This window comes from Macrotis lagotis, chromosome 1, assembly GCF_037893015.1.
Source record: "Macrotis lagotis isolate mMagLag1 chromosome 1, bilby.v1.9.chrom.fasta, whole genome shotgun sequence".
In the NCBI taxonomy this organism is placed as follows: Eukaryota; Metazoa; Chordata; class Mammalia; order Peramelemorphia; family Peramelidae; genus Macrotis; species Macrotis lagotis.
The window spans coordinates 229,085,829-229,107,217 of record NC_133658.1 but is presented as its reverse complement, the minus strand read 5'-3'; the positions used below and the strand labels follow the sequence as shown (position 1 = coordinate 229,107,217).

At 38.6% G+C, this 21,389-nt stretch overlaps 1 protein-coding gene across 3 annotated transcripts in view; it reads right to left on the bottom strand.

Moving 5' to 3' along the window:
• The window catches only part of PLCG2 (phospholipase C gamma 2), a 182,617-nt gene extending 161,448 nt beyond the window's left edge, over positions 1-21,169 (bottom strand). Inside the window, exons 1-2 of one of the 3 annotated variants that reach the window (XM_074209748.1) lie at positions 21,117-21,169; positions 12,009-12,270 (exon numbers count right to left, since the gene is read on the bottom strand). In XM_074209748.1, coding sequence (XP_074065849.1) covers positions 12,009-12,201 — 193 coding nt within the window. In that variant the 5' untranslated portion in view covers positions 12,202-12,270; positions 21,117-21,169. Of the gene's footprint in view, positions 1-12,008; positions 12,271-20,550; positions 20,638-21,116 lie in introns of those variants that run through there. The other 2 variants (XM_074209746.1, XM_074209747.1) reach the window with 2 other exon arrangements.
• Between the last annotated feature and the right edge of the window lie 220 nt (positions 21,170-21,389).

The following is a 21,389-nucleotide window of genomic DNA, read 5'->3' as shown; positions in this document are numbered from 1 at the left end:
CTGTAAATTGGATGTACATGACAACCATTTCTTTAATCAAATTATTGATAAAAAAAAAAAAGGTTACACAATACAGGGCCAAGCAAAGATTCCTGGGGATATTTTACTGGAGACATCCTTCCAAACTGGTATCCAACCATTAATGAGATTAGTCTCTTAGTGAACATCTCTCAATCCACTGAAATGTATTACAAGCTAGCCCATACCTTTCCACATTTTCTATAAAAATAACATAAGATTGGGGCAGCTAGGTGGTGGAATGGATAGAGTACCAGTCCTGGAGTCAGGAGGACCTGACCTCAGATACTTAATTTTTACTTAGCTGTGTGGACCTTGGGCAAGTCATTTAACCCCATTGCCTTACAAAAAAAATAAAAAAGAAAAAATAAGATCTTATCAAATACTTTGCTAGTTATATCTCCAGTATTCGCCAATCAATCAGTAACACTTTTTAAAAAAAAGGAAATAAAAGGTAATATAGCATGACCTGTTATTGATGAAGCCAAGCAGATTCTGTAATCGACAGTTCTTTTTCTGGATGTTCACTAATTATCTCTTTGATCATATATTCCAGAACTTCTAAAAATTGAAGTCAATCACATTTATCTTATTATAGTTTACAAACATTGTTCTCTTCTCTTTGAGGGGACATTTGGGACATTTGCCCTTTTCCAGTTCTACACTACTTCACCTGTTCTCCACAATCTTTCAAAACTGCTCATGGTAGCTTGGCAATCATAGCCACATTCAATAACAAAAGTGATATCTGGGATTCCTTACTACAGTGTTATATCTTTCTAAACTAGTTTATAATACAATAAAGACCCCTAGATATTTTTCAGACCAACTGATGTCTGATCAGATAGTGGCATTTAACCTCTTATAGTCAGAGAGAATGAAGGTCTATTTGAGAATCATAAAAACTCAGAGTAGAAAAATAATTTATAGGACTTTTGGTCCAATTTATATCTGAAGAGAATTTCCTTCTACAACATTGAAAAGAGGTCATTCAGCCTTTCCTTGAAGATCTCCAATAAGAGGAACCCTATGACACCTAAGACAACCCATTCCACTTTAAGCAATTCTAATCACATCAAGTCTTCTCTAAAATATCTATCCCCAAGTTTCTTCAACCATTTTTCATAAGATAGGAACTAATGGTCCTTTAACATACTATTCACCTTAATGAGGGTGCACTTCATCTTATTAATATATTCCCTAAAGTGGCATCCAGCTAAGTGGTGAAGTGGATAGAGTACTGGCCTTGGAGTCAGGAACATAGGCTGTTGAATCCAGCCTCAGACGTTTAGCATATTTCCCCATGTACAAGACACACCCTTTTTTGAAAAAATGAAGGGTCTAAAGAGCATCTTATAAAGTGTTTGTAGATTTTTTTCGTGCATTTCCCACTTTTTCATGTTTGTTGTCTTTGCGCTTATTGTTTCACATTTGTTACCAGTATATTAAGTTATGTTTTGCTACATTCTGCCCAGAAATGGCTCAGAAAAGATTTTCTTACAGCGCTGAATTCAAGTTCAAAGTGATCCAGTTTGCAAAAGTGAGTGGAAATGGCTGCTGAACATAAATTTGGTCCTCCCCCAACTGAGAAAACAATCACAGTCTGGCTATGGGAAGAAGAAACCTACTGAAAATGCCAGGCATAAGAAGACCATGAGAGGCAAGTCAGCAAAATGGCCTTTTTTTTACAGAGGAAATTGAAGAGATGGATTGAAGAGCAAAGGGTCATTGGAATTTCTGTGTCCACAAAGATGATTCAGCAGGAGGCAAGAAGATTTGCCAATGAAAAAGTTACTGATTTAAAAAGGAGGAAACGATTGGTACTTCAGATTCATGAAATGGAATGAACTAAGCAGACCTGCCCAAAAGATACCTGAAAGCTATGAGCAGAAGGTCCTTGAATTTCATGATAAATAAAACTTGAGTTCATTAACTTTATGTAGTACATTTTTTTTCAAATTTCTGGTCCCAAAATTAAGGTGCATCTTATAAATGGGGAAATATGGTACTAGCTGTGTGACCTTAGGCAAGTCACTTAACCCTAGTTGCCTGGAATCCAGGGTCATCTCCAGTTATCCTAGTTCATATCTGGCCACTGGACCTAAATGGCCCTGGAGAAGAAAGTGAGGTTGGTGACACAGCACAGCTTCCCCTTACTCAAATCCAATTCACATACTTGTCTATCACCTCCCTGATGTCATGGTCTTCTTCAAAAAATAAAGGACAGGTGAGGCAGCTAGGTGGCGCAGTGGATAAAGCACTGGTCCTGGAGTCAAGAAAATCTGAGTTTAAATCGAGCCTCAGACATTTAAAATTGCCTAGTTGTGTGACCTTTGGCAAGTCACTTAACCCCACTGCCTTAAGTAAAGATTTTAAAAATAAGAACTATTTATACATTCAAAATAAAGGACATGGCTATGTGACCTTGGGTAAGTCACTTAACCCCATTACCAAGCAAAATAAAAAGAAAGAAAATGAAGGACAAACATATTATTATCCCAAATTGAACACAATACTTAAGATGCAGTCTAACCAGGCCAGAGTACAACAGAATCATTATAACCCCTGTTCTAAATACTGTGCCTCTCAAAGAAGCCTAGGATAATTCTGGGTTGTTGTTTTTTATTTATTGTCTTGTTTTGGTTTTTGACTGGCAAGTCATACTGTTGACATACTGTTTCCCTTACAACTCAGATTTTTTTTTTGTAAGAACCTTATCTGTGGTTGATTTTTCAGGCTACACGTAAAGTTTTATATTTATTCCTGATTAAATTAGATCATATTATAAAGAGCACTGCCCTAGCCTATTAGGTTCTTTCTGCATCCTAATTCTTTTGTCCATCATGTTAGTTGTCTTTCCCAGTTAGTCATTTACAAATTTGATAACCCTAACTCATTGTGTTTACCCAGTTCATTGATTAAAATGTTGAATAACATAAAAAGTGTTTGAGACCTTCTAAATGATTGCTATCACAATCTTCAAATCATGGAAAAAGCATAAGGCCATGCAAAAGTTGCTGTATCAGAAAACAATGTCACCCATGCATCCAGACTCCACCCCCCCAACTTGAATAAATACAACTTCATTAGAAAGTAACAAAGAAAATGTAAATACAAAGGAGATATTCCAAATAAAGATTCAGGAGGTAGTAATGGACACATTTTATAAGATCATGGAATTGACAGCCTCAGAGGCTCTCAAGACCAAGACCTTCATTTTTGCTTTTAAATTTTATTGGTGCATTTTGTTTTTATGATTTTTACAAACATTTAAGATAATTTCTCTTTCAGGAGAGGATTCTTGTAACAAAGTAAAACAAGTAAAAATGTTAATCCATAACTTCAACTGAAAATGTCTGCAATATTTCCCATCTGTAGCACTCCCACTCCTCTCTATTTTTCAAAAAAATTAATAGAGGGGCAGCTAAGTGGCGTAGTGGGGCAGCTAAGTGGCGCAGTGGATAAAGCACCGGCCCTGGAGTCAGGAGTACCTGGGTTCAAATCCGGTCTCAGACACTTAATAATTACTTAGCCGTGTGGCCTTGGGCAAGCCACTTAACCCCATTTGCCTTGAAAAAACCTAAAAAAAAAAAAAATAATAGAATACTATTTTCTCTTCTCTTCTCCTTCAACCCATTAAAAAGGAAAAATATTTGTAACAAATAAACATAGCTAAGCAAAATTAAATAGAATTGTTTGTTTTTACAATGTTGGAAGTATATAAAATGTTCTCTTGGTTCTGCTTGTGTTATTCTTCATCAGTTTCTTTTTTTTTTTTTTTTTTTTTTTTAGTTTTGGCAAGGCAAGGGGGTTAAGTGGCTTGCCCAAGGCCACACGGCTAGATAATTATTAAGTGTCTGAGACCGGATTTGAACCCAGGTACTCCTGACTCCAGGGCAGGTGCTTTATCCACTACGACACCTAGCCACACCCCTCCCTTCATCAGTTTCTAAACGTTCTCCAAACTGTTTGCTTTTATAAAATTGATGTTAAGTTGCAAATTATTCTTAGGGTTCTGCTCATTTCATACTGTATCGGTCCATATAAGGCTTTCCATACCTTTCGAAATCATGAATTTACTCATTTATATAATACAATTTATTTAGCCATGTTTCAATTGATAGACATCCCCTTAGTTTCCAAGTTTTTGCCACCACAAAAAAGAGCTACTATAAATATTTTTGCATGTTAAGGGCTCTTTCCTTTTTCTCTGATCTCTTTTAGATATAGATCTAGCAGTGGTCAAAAGGTATGTACCAATTAGTAACTTTTTTGTATATAATTCCAAATTGCTTTCCAGAATGAAATGCTTCTATTTTTCCATAGCCCCTCCAACATTTATCACTTTCCTTTTTTGTTATCTTGGCCAATCTGAAAGGTATGATGTAAAACCTCAGAACAGCTTTGATAAGCTTTTCTTTAACCCCCACCTTCACCCCCAGTTTTATCTATATCTGAATTTCTCCCTTTGAAAATTCTGTTCATAACCTTAAAGAATTATAGAAAAAAATTACCCAGAAAATCTATGGATAGGAGAAAACTTTGTGACTATCAAGGAATAGAAGATGATCACTGAAAATAAAATAGATAATTTGGATTACATAAAACAAAGTTTTACATAGATAAATCTAATGAAGCTAAGAAAAAAAGAAAACAATTAACTGGGAAAAAATCTTTGCAGCAAGTTTTTCTGGTAAAGGTCTAATTTCCAAGACATTTAAAGAACTGATTCAAATCTATAAGAAAAAGATTCCAACTTCTTCCATTTTCCAGATGAGGACACTGAAGTCTAGGATAAGTGACTTTATTTGGGAAAAAATAATAAAGAGGAAAAAAAGAAAAAATTAGACTATTTCAATATATGCTGAAGGATGACAGTGTCCTAAGATCCAGGGTCATACACAATGTATGCTTTAGTTCTTCACCTTACAATCCATTCCAGACCATTGCAAAATTACAGTTTGCCTGGCTTATACACAATTCATACATGAAATACATCTTTCCTACTTTTAATAAGGTCAAAAGGATCCTAAAGCCTGATATGGTTTGAAATCTAGAAAGCTGGTATGGAGTCAAGACTTGGGATGGGGGCAGCTAGCACTGGCCCTGGAATCAGGAGGAGTGAATTCAAATATGACCTCAGATACTTAATAATTACCTCGTTGTGTAATCTTGGGCAAATCACTTAACTCTCCATTGCCATACAAAAACCAGTGTAACTATTATGGAAATATGTATAACACAATTTCATATATACATATATATATATATATCTTTGATATAGGTTATGGGAAGGGAATGGTGGGAGGGAGGAAACTTTACAAACATGAATACTGAAAATTATCTTTATATATAATTGGAAAGATAATAATAAAAATACAAACAAATTTAAAATTAAATTTAAAAAAAGAAGACTTGGGATCAGGTCATGCTTGCCATATACTCTAGCAAGATACTATCAATTAGCCTCTCAGTGTTTCAAGCAACTCTGACTATAAGTTAAAGATAGCAAACTGTATCGGAATAGGGAGTTTCCACACCCAAAACCCCTCATCCTGAGAAGACTAGAGATCAAAGACTTTTTTCTTTTAAGATCAGTACCCTATCACATTCAGGGGCAGAGAGGGAAAGGAAGAAAGGAGAAAAATGTGGAACTCAAAACCTTACCAAAAATCCCAAATGTTGAAAACTACCTTTTCATGTAGTTAGAAAAATAGATAAACAACTATTTAAGATTTTTAAAAAAGAGTAGTGCAAATAACGTGACTAATATGGAAATAAGGTAAACATGATTGTACATATACAACCTATACAAGATTTTTTGCTGCCATGGGGGAGGAGGGAAGGAAGGAAGGATGAAAGAAAACTGTAAGAACTCAAAAGCTTGCAAAAGGATGAATGTAGAAAACTTTCTTTACATGGAATTGAAAAAAAAATTAAAATTCTTTTGAATTCCTTCCTTCTTCCTCTCATTTCTCCTCTTTCCCTATTCTCCTCTTCTTTCATATCCACCATTAGGTCATGCTCTCAGGAATGTATAAGACCACTGCTCCAGAGCTGAAAGGAAATCTGATATCATCTACTCTGACCCTCCATTTTGCATATGAGGAAACTGAGATGCAGGAAAATTAAAAAAACTTGCCCAAGATTACTCAGGGAGGAAAGAGCAGAGTAGGAATCCAATCCAAGGGAATCTCCACTGTCCCATCTTACCTCTACTTACACATACGGTCTTTGTCAATTGTGCATACCCTTTGATCCAGCAATACCACTACTAGGTCTATATCCCAAAGAAATTTAACAAAGGGGAACAACATATTTGTACAAAAATATTTATAACAGCTTTCCTTGTGGTGACTTAGAATTGGACATTGAGGGGATGCCCATCAACTGGAGAATTGTGGAACGAGTTGTGATATGTGATTGTAATGTAATATTATTGTGCTATAAAAAATTATGTGTAGGCAGATTCCATAAAAATCTGGAAAGATTTGCATGACCTGTCTCTGAGTGAAGTAAGTAGAACCTGAACACTGTACAAAGAAACAAATGATCAACTGTGATAAACTTAACTCTTCTTAGTAATAAAGTGATCAAAGACAAATCTAAAAGACTTGTGCTGGAAAATGACATCCACAGAGAGAGAAAGAACTATGGAGTCTGAATGTAGATAAAAGCATACTATTTTCACTTTTAAAATGTTTTTGTTTTTTCTTTCTCATGATTTTCTCCTTTGTTCTGATTCTTCTTTCACAGCATGACTAATATGGAAATGTGTGTTAACATGATTGTGTGTGCATAACCTATATCAAATTATTTAATATCTTAGGGTGGGGTGAGGGAAGGGTGGGAGGGAGAAAACTTTACAAAAATTAATATTGAAAACTATCTTTACATATAACTGGAAAACTTAATTAGTTAATTAATTAATGGGGTGGAAAATGACAAGCGGTATGATTTCAGGAAAAAAAACTGAAAAGACTTACATGAACTGATGTAAAGTGAAGTGAGCAGAACCAGGAAAACATTATACATAGTAACAGCAATATTGTGAAATAAAGAATTATGAATAACTTGCCTATTTTCTGCAATACAACAATCCAAGACAATCCCAAAGGTCTTAAAATGAAAAATGCTAACTGCCTCCAAAGAAAGAATTGATGTCATCTGAATAAAGACCATTCTATTTTTCTACTTTCTTTTCTTTTGCTTGTTTTCTCATACAAAACTAATATGGAACCATTTTACATAATTGCACATAGCTTGACATAATCGCCTGGCTTAAGCAGACAAAACTCTCATGGAATGTGGATGGACCCAATCAGCAAAGGCTTTCCTAAGCTATGGAAAATCTAAGCATTTAATATTCTCTGTTAGAAATAAAACCCCATTGGGAAAGCAATTTGGAACTAGGCCCAAAGGGCTATAAAACTGAAAACTCACTTCTAAGGTTCTACTTGAGGGCCAGACTCTAGACTTAGGTGGCATCAGTCCATCAGAAGAATGACAGACATTGTATCTGATTAAATTAAAGCACAGAAGAGACTTTGTCACCTCTGGGCACGTGAAGAAGAGACTTTGTCACCTCTGGGCACGTGAGCCTCAGAAGACACAGGGAAGCTGGTGTAGTAACTCAATCAATTTACATAGTGTTGCCTATGTGCCAAACTGCCTTATAACTAGGGAAACCTGAATTTGAATCTTTCCTTGGACACTTAGTGTAACCCTGGGCAAGCCACTTAACTTCTACTTGGTCTCAATCTCCTAATCTATTGCAGTTAATGACCTCTAAATTTCCTCCCAACTTTAAATCTCTGATCCTATCTGTAGTTAGCCAGTTTACAAAGGAAGGTCATTCTTATCAGTACCAATCGAATTGACAACTCCAGCAACTCCAGTCCTCTCCTCCCCGTCCCACAACCGGAGAATATTGTGCCTTGTCCTTTCTAAGACTCTGGTACTCTACTCTGTTGGATCTAGATAAGTTGCAGGGGGTTGGGAACATGGCCTGAGAAACTATAACATCTCTTTCACTTTCAGAGAATCAAATAGAAAATGGAGGTCAACATTTGGATTTTCTCTTTACAATCCTCTTGGCTAGAACACAGCTATTCCAGATACAACTATGAGAGGCAATAAAACTGCAAGCCATGTTTCCTCTCTACCAAGCCACCATCCCAAACCGTGGGGTTTTAAATATAAAAGGAAAATCTCCCCTCCCCCACTCACATGCTTGAAGAAATAGTGGCTCTTCCATAAAGAGGAAATACTTCATCTCACAATGGAGAAAACAGCAAGTTTCAGAGTTTGCCCCAGGAAAACAAGGGGAAGCACTCCAACTCCAGAAAAGGAAAACTAGCTTCAGGAGCAATCTGAAAGCCCTAGAGAAATGCTGGGGAAATCTATAGAAATTCAATCTTCCTTTAACTGTGGCTTAAATAATGCTATTCCTGACAAATTTCTCACCTGATATAGGGAATCAGCAGCTTGTTCTAGAAAAGGAAAAAAATTATTCCATATGACACCAATATGCTCCTGTTTATATCCTAAGTTATTAGCAATCTCAGCACCAAACAATTTATGGTAAACCTACTTTCCCTTCCCAGCAAGGAAGTAGTGGATTACCAGGGTATATTGTAAAGGGGTATATACTGCTAAACATGATCAGTGTGTTGATTTGTTTCATCTAAGTCTGCTTTTTTGGTACACACGGTAAAATTCTATTTAAGAGCTTTAGGGGTCAAATGTGAAAGGACAAAGAAATTTTTTCAAACATTAATAAAACATTGTTTTGAAAGAATTGTTTGGATTTCCAAGATTGGACTGCCAAGCAGATAAAAAATTCACACTCTGCCCATTCAGAAATTCAGAACTAGAAGGAAGCCTAGAATACTTCAAATTTCAGGAGTTTCATTTTACAGATGAGGAAACTGAGGCTCAAAGAAGTTAAGAGATTTGCATAGGAACACTCACAGAGACAGTCAGTGATAGAGCTAGGGTTTAAACCCAAGTCTCTTGACTCCAGAAGCTCTGTGGTTCAAATCTTTGCTTTCAGACACTGGAAAACTCTCTGTGCTTAATATATGCTTGCATGAGGTCTTCTACATAGAACATTAAATTCTGTATTAAGGCTGCCTATGAAAGTCTTGATGAAATGTGAGAATCCTCAGACCCCTCCATCAGAATGCAAAGTATATTACCTTCACAAGATCCCAGCTTCATAGGTTCACAGATCTAAGCATTGGAAGAGAACCCAGAGCAAGGGTGTTGTAAGTGTTCAGGAACTGGCTAACAGCAACGTTGTGTGATGATCAAATAAGACAGACAGACTTATCTCTTCTCAGCAATACTGATCCTACACAATTCCAAAAGACTTGTGATAGAAGATGCCATCCACATCCAGAGAAAGAATTATGGAGTTTGAATATAGACTGAAGCACACTATTTCACTTTTTTTAAATTTGTTTTTTGTTTTTTTCTTTCTTGTAGTTTTTCTCTTTGGTTCAGATTCATCTTTCACAACATGTCTAATATAGAAATATGTTTAACATGACTGTACAAGTATAATCTATATCAGGTTGCTTGCTGTCTTGGGAAGGGAGGAGGGAGAGAAGAGAGGGAGAAAAATTTGGAACTCAAAATCTTACAAAAATGAATGTTGAAAAATATCTTTACATGTAATTGAAAAAACTGTTTAAACTGTTCAGAAACTGATTATAGAAGGAAGTGAAATACTCTTTTAAGTTTTATTTACATTATTAACATTTCTCCATCACATTCATAAGTATAAAAAAAAATTGACAAGACAATAATCCAAGCCCTGATTTTTATGTAAATACTACCACTGAAAATTTTACAATTAAATCTTATAATCATTCAAGTTGGCTCCAGCACACCACTGCCTCAGAGGCTGTCTAGTCATCATCTCCACTCACTTTGCAATTGAGGAAACTGAGGGAAAGGGGAGTTAAGTGAATTGTCCAATGGCACCCAGATAGTGTCAGAGGTGGGATTTGACCCAGGTTCTCTGGCTCCAGAGACAGTAGTCAATCCAGAATGTCCCTCCTTAGGATTCTAAGACACCTCATCTTGCAATTATCAAGAGCAACTAAAACCAAAACCAAAAGACTTCCTGTTGAAGGCCAACCCTGCCTCTTTACCATGACACTAAGGTAAGCTCAAGCCCATGCAAACAGAGTGCAAGTTCCAGTGGGACCACCTGAATAGGCTGCCATGGCAACACTAGACCCCACATGTCTGTCACCCAAGCACCAGTTTAGCTCAGCTGCAAAAGATGCTCAGCATCAAGAGTTAGCCATAGGATGCCATATTAGGGACAAACTAAATTAGGTAGCAAATCAACTATCACCACACATAGCCTGTCCCTCACCCCCACCCCCACCTCACCCCCCCCCCACATGCACATATTACCATGCATTTAAGATAAAGGACTTCTGCTTTTAAGATGTCTGGGACTACCCCGGTGCCCCACAAATCATCAAGGAGGAACTAAATAAAAAGGAAGCCTCTGACACTTAAGACATATTTAATAAAGGTTTGATGATTGAATTAATCCCTCAAGGTCTCTTACTGTATATATTAAACTTGTTCCTGTAGCACTATAACCTGTCAGGAGGGCAGTCGAAAATATAGCAACAGTTGCCGGTCCAATTATGAACTGAAACTATGATAAGATAATAACCATAGCTAACATTTAAAAAATTATTTAAGGTTTGAAAAGCATTTAACATTATCTCATTTGATCCTTATGACAAGCCTGTGAGATAGGTATTATTATCCTCCTCATTTTACATATGAGGAACCTGAAGACCCAGAAAGGATAAGTGAGTTGCCTAGGGATGCAAAGCTAGTTAAGTGTCAGAGAGAAGATTTGAACTCCTGACTCCAGGTCCGGCACTCTATCCACTGTCCTGGAGGAAGAGGAAGAGGAGGAGGAGGAGGAGGAGGAGCAGGAGGAGGAGCAGGAGGAGGAGAAAGGGGGAGGAAGAGGATGATCCCTGGCAGTCAAAAACATCACCCAACATTCCACTTCCTTCTGAGGGTAAGGAATCACAACCTTTCAATGTGGACAATAATAAAAAAAAAACCTGAAGAATGTGTCTCTTTACAAAGGATGTGTAATGAAAAACATGCTTGACTGGAGTCAGTATAAATGAGTTCACATCTGAGCTCTGCCTGTGTGACCTTGGTCAAGTCACTTAATCTTGGAGGGTAGGAATTAGGATCCTGGTTGTTAAAAATGGAAGGAAACCTCAGAGGATATCAAAAATCTATATTTTACAGTTGAGGAAACTGAGGCCCACAGAGGTTTAGTCGCTTGTCCAAAGTCATAGAGATAGAATTTGAGCCTGGGTCATTCCAGAGCCTGTGCTTTTGCCACTGGGTCTCAACATCACATGATGACTTCTAAGGTCCCTCTGGCTCTTAACCTATAATCCTGTAATCCTCCCCATGGAAAACTTAACCTCTCTTAAATCTCAGGTTCTTCAGCTTTAAAACAGTTGAACTAGATGACTTCTAAGGTCCTGCTGACCACAAACCCATCATTTTATTGGTCACTGCTTTGTTCAATCAAGTGAAATCAATTAACATAAGTTTTTCTTAAAGAAAAAGTGAGTTTGTGCTACAATTAAGGGAGCAAAAACAACCTTCCTTTCCATCTGAAAAAAAGGTTCATTGGACCAAATTTCACAATGTCTTCCATTCACAATGCCTGCCAAACTCTTTTTGGTTTCTTACTGATCTTCAACCCTCTACCATGAGCCCTAGTTCCAGATGAGAAACATCAAATAAAGTACCAATATGTCTTCATTAATGAAAAAAAAAAAAAGCATTAAATAAGGTGAGTTTCCTCTTCTGTTAGACTCAGGCCATGTTCCTAAATAGCAAAGAGTGTGGAAATCAAAGGTGTTGGCAAGTAAGGGATTTTTGCCAGGATCCCATTTGACCACTTCTGGGCAGATACTCACAGAATCCTTCAATTTTGTCAGCCGTTTTACTCCAGGCTACCTGCCTGGTCTCTGTGATGACTTGGACTGTTCTCCTCTCAGGATTAGACTTCTTGAGACTAAACAGAGTCATGACAGTTCCTAGTTCCAGAGTCCTCTTGATCTGACTCTTCTCATATTCAGGAAGTGTATCTAAGTTGATCTTGGTGGTCATTTTAAATCAAACTCTTCAAAAGACGAGCAAAATAAGGAAATATGGCAACCAGGCTACTTCTTTGATGGGCTAGAAAAAGAAGTGGAGAAAACAGTCATTGGTTTATTACTTGTCTTATAAAACCCTATATTCTGTAATTTTCTCAAACTCAACTTTGTGGAAAATTAACAGGCTATGGTTCAAAAACCCATGTCTCACACTCATACTTGATTATTTCCAATTTACCCTGAATAGATCTTGTCTGAACTTAGTAATCTGTATGTTGTCTCCCCCATTAGACTATAAACTGATCTTTTATCTCTCTTTGTATCCCCAGGGCTCAGAAGGCTTTAATAAATGCTTCTTGACTGATGACTGCCCTCTCTGTAGAGGATGCTCAAATCCAAAGCTCAAATCCTCAGCAGAGTAACTTAGGATAACTAGCCAGTATGATGAAAGATATTAATAGAATGCAGTATAGGCTGGTTGGGGCAGAATCAATCCTCAGTAAAAGAAGTTTATCTCCTAACTTTGAATAAGCAAAACTACCCCACTCCTAACTATAAAACTTTATAATTCAATCACTTCTAGATTATAGGACAATTAGATGTCTGTTTCTAAATTATGAGGACTACTTCCATCATTTTACATTTATACAATGTAAGCATCTTAAACATGGTGGTTATTTCCTTTTTTTGTTTTTGCATCCCCAATCTCCAGTACTATGGCATACAGTAGGTGTCTAATTAATGCTTGTTGCTTGACTGGGTAAAAGAAAAAGTCTTCTCTATAGAGACTAGGCCTACTTAAAGTATTCAGGCCCACAGGAAGGGTGATGCTAGTCTCTGAGAGAACTGACATATTTTATTATCACAAACATGCAGAATGTGCTTGAGAATGGAAATTTCTCCTTTTATTAATATGTCTTAATTTTAATTGTGAGGAGCAGCTTGAAACAGTATGATGAGAATCAGCCTAAGAGTCAGCAAGACTTGCCTCAGTGAAATTCTGGCTTTTGTGGACTCTGGGCCATTTACCCTCTCATTGATCTCAAGACAATCTCTATAAATGTAAAAGTTACAAAAGAGTTCCCCATCTCTATTGGTAGAGAGTTTCCTCCTGTGCAAGTTTCCTACACTAATGAAATCATTTGACCCACCAGAACCAAAATGTAACCTCACTCAATTTCAGAGTTTAAAATATATTCTTCCTCCTCAAATTATTGTGTAATATGTATCTGTTAATTTGGGGTGCCTCCCCAGTAACAGAGGAACTTGTCCTTGGGGACAAGAGCAGTTTTTCTATTTTTGCCTGTGCATCCTGTACACCTAGTCCAGTGTCTGACATAAGTATTTGTTGGTCAAGTGATGGATTGGATGGGCTGCTTTTTTTTCCCTTTGAGCAATTTTTTCAAAGAAACTGGTATAGTAAGTAGAGCTAGCCTCAATGCCAAGAACTAGGTTCAAATTCTAGCTCTGATACATACTTATCACTTAAACTCTCAGTGCTCTAGTCTACTCAAATTACAGAGAAAGTAGTGACCTGAATTTGGAGAGGGAATCCCACCTTCAGGTTCCCAAGACCAGTTCCTAATTTCTCCCTCAAATTCTGACAGGGTCCCATAACCAGATTTAACTCATTGCTAGAGTAAATTGTTAAATTTTCAGTATGAGTATTAACATCTCGGAAATCAGCCACAAATCAGGGCTCAATTTATTGTTTTGCTTTCTCTCTATACCTGAGAAGGTATTCAGAATACAGATTAAATTTAAAAGTGTGTGGGTATATATACATATATCCACCCCACGTCCCAACCCAGCTGTTTAACATGTACTAGAACGCCCCTGTCTGCAACCACTGATTTAAATCCCATCTTTGTTTACTCTGTTCATTTCCAAGTGGGAGAGAAAGAAGACACAAACAAGAAGAAAAGAAATATGCAGCTCTAAAAAGAGGAGGGGAGTAAAAACCTATCACAATAAAACAACAAAGGTGGACTGGAAAGAAAACAGGACAAGAAGTGGGGAACAGAGGGGACCTAACGTCAGGTTGCAGTAAAGACTCAAAGTAGTAAAAAAACCAAAAGTTGCACCTGTCACAGCCAGTAAGGAAGCCATTTGGTGCCAAGGATGAACACTCCCAGGACATAAAAGAAGTAATTTTGAGTGTTATGGAAATTTATGGATCAATCCAAAAGACTTTAATTAATTAGCTGATTTATTATTTAAATAAGGGGAATAATTTCAGTTTGAATTTAATTAAATTGAATCTCCCTGATATTTAGTCCATTTCTAGGAACCCCTTTCATTTCTTAAATACTGACTATGATCAGGTTCCCATTCTGGAACCTGATCACTGTAGTATTGCTCCATTTAAATGTTTGTCTTCCCACTGGAAGGAAAAATTCTGTGGAAGCAAGAACCACATCACACAATTATCCTGAGTCCCTGCTGTGTTGCTTACATGGAAATCACTCTATTAATACTTATTAACTTAAATGCTTCCCTTCCTTCCACTTAACTAAGTTCCCAGACACAGACACCACTAAGATCTCTAAGGAAAAACTCTTGACACAAGCCCTAGAGACAATAGCCTCAGATGAACATGTAAGGGGCATAAAGCAAAAGAGTTTTTAGGGAGGAAGGGGAACTTGTCTGCTAATTCATTTAATTGTTAATAAATGTTAAGCTAATGTAATATTTTGCTCATTGTTTTGTTGCTTTTGTAAATGGTTGTTGGTCAACACTCATTTTTTTAAAGAAATTTTAAAGAAAAAAAAGTCTTTGATAAGCGAGATCAGTTAGACCTCCCTCAGCAGAGGAACTAATTCTGTCCTACAACAAAAATGTCACCTCTACCAGAAGAGACCAAGAAGGCTCCAGTCAGTATCTTGGTCATGAGGTTGCAAAATAATTTAACACTCTCCTACACATGAAGGATGGATGTTCTGTCAAGTTATGTCTCTGATGATAAGCCAAGGGGAATAAGTTTAATGCTAACAAGGAGCCTAGATAAAACATTCCAAAGGTTTCCTCTGTGTTCTCATGATCAAGACAATTAACTTCTCTGAGTCTCAGCTTTTTCATCTTTCAGTTGAAGAAAATAATACATATATATAACATCAATCTTACAGAATTCTTGTAAAATTCTTACATTCAGAGACAGAAAGGATCTGAAAGATTAACTGGATGCCAGGGCTGTTAACCTGAGGTCCATGAATTTGGTTTAATTATTTTGACTACATTTGTCTAATTATTTGACTGCATTTCAATATAATTGGTTTCCTTGAAATATTATATTATTTCAATTTTAAAAAGACTGTTCTGAGAAAAGGGTCCAACACACACACACACACACACACACACACACACACACACACACACACACACACACAGACCCACACACACGTGTTAAGAATCACTAATCTTGTCTACCTACCTACATAAGTACCTTGCCAGAAATCACTCAGGTTGTATCAGAGATGAAATCTGGACCCAGCTCCTCTGACTCCAATAGGAAGGCTTGACCATACTAACCAAAAGATCTAATGTGTATATAAAGCACAATTTAAATACCAATTGTTATTTTTTTGTTATTGTGAATTAACAATGTAAATTCACTATTTTTAAAAAAATGACAGATTTCTAACATCTTCGAATTCAAAGACAAAGATGAACCGGAGCAAGTAATGCAAAGAACAATTCTAGCTCTAATCCCAGTGAATATTTCCCCTTGCCCTCTGATCATCAAATCATCATCACTACCAAAGAGCACTGACCCCAATCAGACCTATGCTAAAGCAAAGAGAGAGTAGACTCCACCTTATCCTACTGGTTCTCTATAGTCAAATTCAAATCAACAGAGCAATACCTCCTCTGCAACAACTGCCTAAAGGATTGAGAGTGCAAGTGACTTACCCAAGTTCACACAGCAAGTATGTGTCAAAGGCAGGCAAAAACCAAAAATACCTAATATAGAAAATTTTAAACAAGTCAGATAGAAATTGGCATATAAGGCTCAGATCACCTTGGGGATCCCTCTAATCCTTTAATGATACTCACAGACTGGTCTGGTGGCAAATCAAACCATTACTGGATGAGGAATCAGCCTGAATAGGCTTTCTCCCTCTATCAGCCCAGACTCATCCAGAGCAAGAAATCTGTAGGTATTCAGCATTACCTCTTGCTTTGGAGTCTATAGCAGATCTTCTCCCCAACAATCAAGCAATTAACTGTCACCTGTTGTCTAGAAATAGCTAGAAAATTAGATGAGGTTTTTATTCCCACTGTCTCTTTTGTTAAGCAAGATTTTTCAGGGATCTAAAGACATAAAATAAGGGAATAAATTTGAATTTGCAAGCTCTTTTTGTTCTCAACAAAAAAAATTATTATATGACAATGTTGTTGTTGATGCTATTCATTCATTCAGTCAAGTTGGATTCTTCACATCAGGCCCTTCTATCTCCCCTCTCTCCCAAAGTCTGTCTAAGCTCATGTTCATTGCTTCCATATGACAAGTTGTAATATCAAAATTGGTGATGGTCCAAGAAAAAGATTAGACCATACTCTTAAAACAATAATAATAACAATGGCTCAAAGGATGGTATAATGGAAAGTGCCAGATCTGACATTAAAGAACTTAGGTTCAAATTCTGCTCTGATATACCTATTACTAGTGAAACCTAGGATATTCATTTTATGTGGACCTCAGTTTTCTCACAATTAAAATGAAAAAATTTGTCCCTTCCATTTCTAAATCCCATGATTCTCATTCATGCTTAAAGCAGGGCTTTTTAACCTTTCATGCCATGGATTCCTTATCAATCCAGTGAGTCCTTTCTCAGAAAAATGTTCTTAAATGTATAAAAAAAATAAATAGGATTATAAGGGAAATTAATTCTACTGAAATAGTTATTAAAATATTTTTAAACAAATCCACAGATGCCAGGTTAACAACCCCTGGCTTCAAATATATAAAGTACTTTCCTCCCAACTCCATTGAGAGATGTAGTAAAGAAAAGGATGAAGAACAAGGAATATGAGACTTGGAACTAGGCTGGTTTCAAATTCCACTTCTGTCATTTACTACCTGTGAGACTTTCAGTGTCTCTCTCTTTAAAAAAAAAAGTTTACTTTTGTAACATTTTAGAACTGGTATTGTCTCTCTCCCTCATTCCCCACCCTGTACTAGAGAAGGCCACCATTTGAAGGCAGTTTGTATGTACATATACATATACATATACATATACATATACATATACATATACATATCATATACATGTAAAACCATATTGTACATATTTCTATTTATCAGTTCTTTCTCTGAAGATACCTTTATTTGAGTACTTTTATTTATTTATTTATACCTTTATTTGAGTAGTTATAGCATTCAGCATAACTTAGTTGTTCACAATTATTTTTCCAACAATATTGCTGTTACACACTCTTGGTTCTGTGCATTCTCTTGGTTCTACTAACTTCACTTTTCATTATTTCATGCAACTCTTTCCATGTTTTTCTAAAATTAGCTAGTTTGTCATTTTTTAAAGCACAAAAGTATTCTATCACAATCATATACTACAACTTATTTAGCCATTTCCTGACTGATGGACATCCCCTGTTTCCCCTCAATATAGAGATGCTTTACCACCATAAAGAAACTGCTAAAAATATTTTAGTCTATGTAAGTTCTTTTCCTTTTTCCCTGTTCACCTGGGGAACGAGAACTAATAGTGGTATTGCTGGGTTAAAGGGTAAACACTTGAGAGTGTCTCTTCCCTTCTTTGGGTCTTAGTTTTCTCATTTGAAAAATGACAAGGTTGAACTAGATGGCCTCTCAGCTCTTCCATGTCTGCATTGGTGATTCTACAATTCTCATTTCAGTTGTTTATACTTTAAAATTGGAAGCTGTTTCTGAAGTAATTTTTTTTTCTCTTCCAGGATATAGTTATGCAAGGCAAATGATAAAAATCCTCAGGGGAAGAGGTCTATTTTTAAAAAACCTAAAAACCCAAATCTAGACACCTCTGAGCATTCATGTTTAGAATGTATTTACACATATTACTTGATCTCCACCCCTCACTGAAAACTGTTGCAAACATTTTGGAGAACATCCTAAAATAAAACTCTCAACAATTACATTGCTTGAAATTTCCCCTCCCCAAGAGCAATTGAAGTGACCTAACTATACAAAAACAGTCATTTCTACTGTATTTGAAATAAAATAAAACAAAAAAAATTAACAACCTCTGTCTAAAAGGTTGCCTAAAGAATAAATATGACTGAATCAATTAAAGTATATTGATATAATGGAACATTGCACTCAAATTCATCTTTGATATCAGTAATTTAGGTGTTCCCTCCCATGATGCAGATTACAATCCATCCAATGCAACTCTTCTCCATGCCCTCCAATAATTTCATCAGAGTATCTATCCGAAAGGCCAGAGACCTTAACAGAATATTATTCTGTCATCAAAAATGACTAATATGAATTATTTAGGGAAATAGGGAAATAATTATAGGAAATGATGGAATTAGCAGAGTCAAATCTTTACACATTTTGACATGGTAGCATAGTGACTAACCAGGAAGACTTGTGTTAAAATCTAGTCTCATACACTTACTAGTTGTGTGACCATGGGCAAGTCACTTAACCCCATCTCCTTTCCCTAAACTGTAAAATGAGAATAATAATAACACCACCTCAACGGAGATCAAATGAGATAATATTTATAAAATATATGTACTTAGCACCAACCCTGAGGTCAGGAGGACCTGAGTTCAAATCCGACTTCAGATACTAAATACTTATTTAACTGTGTGACCTTGGGCAAGTCACTTAACCCTATTGCCTTGCCAAAAACATACATATGGACATATAAATGTTTGTGTGTGTGTGTGTGTGTGTGTGTGTGCTGTGTGTGTGTGTGTGTGTGTGTGTGTATAGTGCTCAGTACAATGGCTAATACTTGAAGGTTGATTCATAAATGCTTATTTCCTTCACCCATCCCCCCATTGACAAGTGACAGGCAGAGTTAGAGACAGTAACAGTAAGATCCAAGTCAGAAAAGCTTTATGATGACTTGAAGTTCTTGCAAAAAAAAAAGCTATATTTCCTTTGTATATTAATTTTATTATAGCTTATTAAAAGTTCTTTGTAAGGCTGTCTTTTGTGTTTATTCATTTGCTCATCATATAAATAAAAAAACTTTTAATTTCAAGACAGAGTTATGAAGGAATGGTTTTAGTATAGAAATTCAAGTCTTCTGATCTAACTTCTTCACAGCCACAGAAGAGTGAGAAGATCAGCTGCAGATCAAACTATTTCAGGAGGCAGCTCCCAGACTCTACAGGTTGTACTTTCTTTTCCCTACACGGACCTCGACTTTGCAACTAAATTTTGTATTTCCCCAAGTGCCTAGAACAAAGTTCTATACATAATACCTCTTGCACCAAATAAATGTGTTTAATTGGATTATTTCATATTTGATGACATGACACTCCAAAAAGCCCTTGTTGTGATACAGCATACTAGATGGAGTCAAGTTTGGAAGAAAGACCACAATTTGGACACATAGTAGTGAGTTGGAATAATGAAAAAAGAAGTGGAAGAAAAAGTGAAGAAGGCAGTTAGCCGAAGGTCTGGCTAGAGCGGGGATCACCATGAAGGGGGTTCAGGGGGGGATCGAGGTGTTGGGGCCCTGCTTAAGTGGGCAAGCTCCGGGAGAAGCGGTTGGGGGATTCTGAGGCAGGGGGTCCAAGGGTTAAAGGGGAAAGAGGGGGGAAAAGGAAGATGATCCTTGAGCCCCAACCAGAGATCCTGTGAGCGGGGAGGCGAGAGGCCGAGGCGAGAGGCCGAGGCTCCCACCGCACACCGGAGCGCCGCGTAGCAGACCGGCAATGAGGCGCAGCTGGCCAGCAGCACCCAGCTGCACAGCTTCCTTCCCCTCTTTTGCGAAATGCAAGTGGCGCCTCTCAAGGCTGGCGTCTACCCCTTCCTCCCCGACTTCGTCTTCTAAAGGCAGTGGCTGCCCCCCGGGAGTATCCGGGACCCGGCTAAGCCCGGGCTCTTCTAACTGCCCCGGTCCTGGCAGCGAAGCAGATGCAGGGAGCAGATTTTTGTGCAGCAGGCGCACGCAGCAGGGGTGGAAGGTGCAGTGGGAGGGCGACGGACAGCCCCGAGCGCAGCACCCCTAACTCAGCTTCGCCGCCCGGCGCCGAACGCAGAGCCAGCGCCTCTCGGTATCCCTCCACACCTCTGCCGCCCCCCGCCCAGCCCCCGGGCGCCTAGGCGAGGCTACGTGCACACCTCCCGCTCACTCCCGGCCGGTCCAGCACCGCCGCTCTCCCTCCTCCGGCCCCGACTCACCCACCTGCGGCCAGGGCGCCCTGCCCCCGGACAGGAGTGCGGGGTGACTGCCAGAGCCGGGGCAGCCAGCCTGCCTGCCAGGACCCCAGCCCCCGGGGCCGCCGCCGCCGCCGCCGCCCCTGGCCCACCGGGTCTCCCCGCCGCAGCCACGGCCGCTTCCTCCCTCAAGCACTTGAACTTCTGCTTCTGCTGCCGCGGCTCCCCTCCACGTGACCCATCCGCCTCCCCGCAGCGGCCTGGCCCCGGCCTCCGTCCCTGCCTCCCCCGGGACCCGCCCTCCTCCTCCAGCCCGGGGCGCGGTGCTCCCTGCCAGCCCGGGGCCAGGCAGAGCCAGAAGGAGCCGCGGGTCCTGGGCCTCCGCACCCACCCAGCCCCCAAGTTTCCCCTTTCACGCCTCCTAGTGTTGCTGAGCACCCGCGCCTCGAGTCTCGCCCTCTCTCCCCCGACACCGCCCGCCCCCCATTCACGACCCCGGCGGCTCCCAAGACCGCCGGGATCAAGTATAAAATCCTCTGTTTGGCTTCCCAAGCCTCCTCACCACCCCTGGACCTTTCTAGTCCTCTTACACCTTAACTCCCCGCAGGAGCTCGCGGATGCAGTGACACTGGGCTCCTAGCTGTTTCGTGGACCGGAGGCTTCACCTGCTGACCCAGCTTTTCACACTGCCTACAATTCTCCCCCTTCTCTGCTTCGTAATCGCCCCGGCTTTCTCGAGCTTCTGTTCAAGTCCCATCTTCTGGAAGAGGCCTTTCCCAGTCCTTAGTCTTAGTGACTTCCCTCTGGAATCACCCTCAATGTAGCCTGTAGTTTCCTGAACGATCAAATGAAAGAGCTGAAAT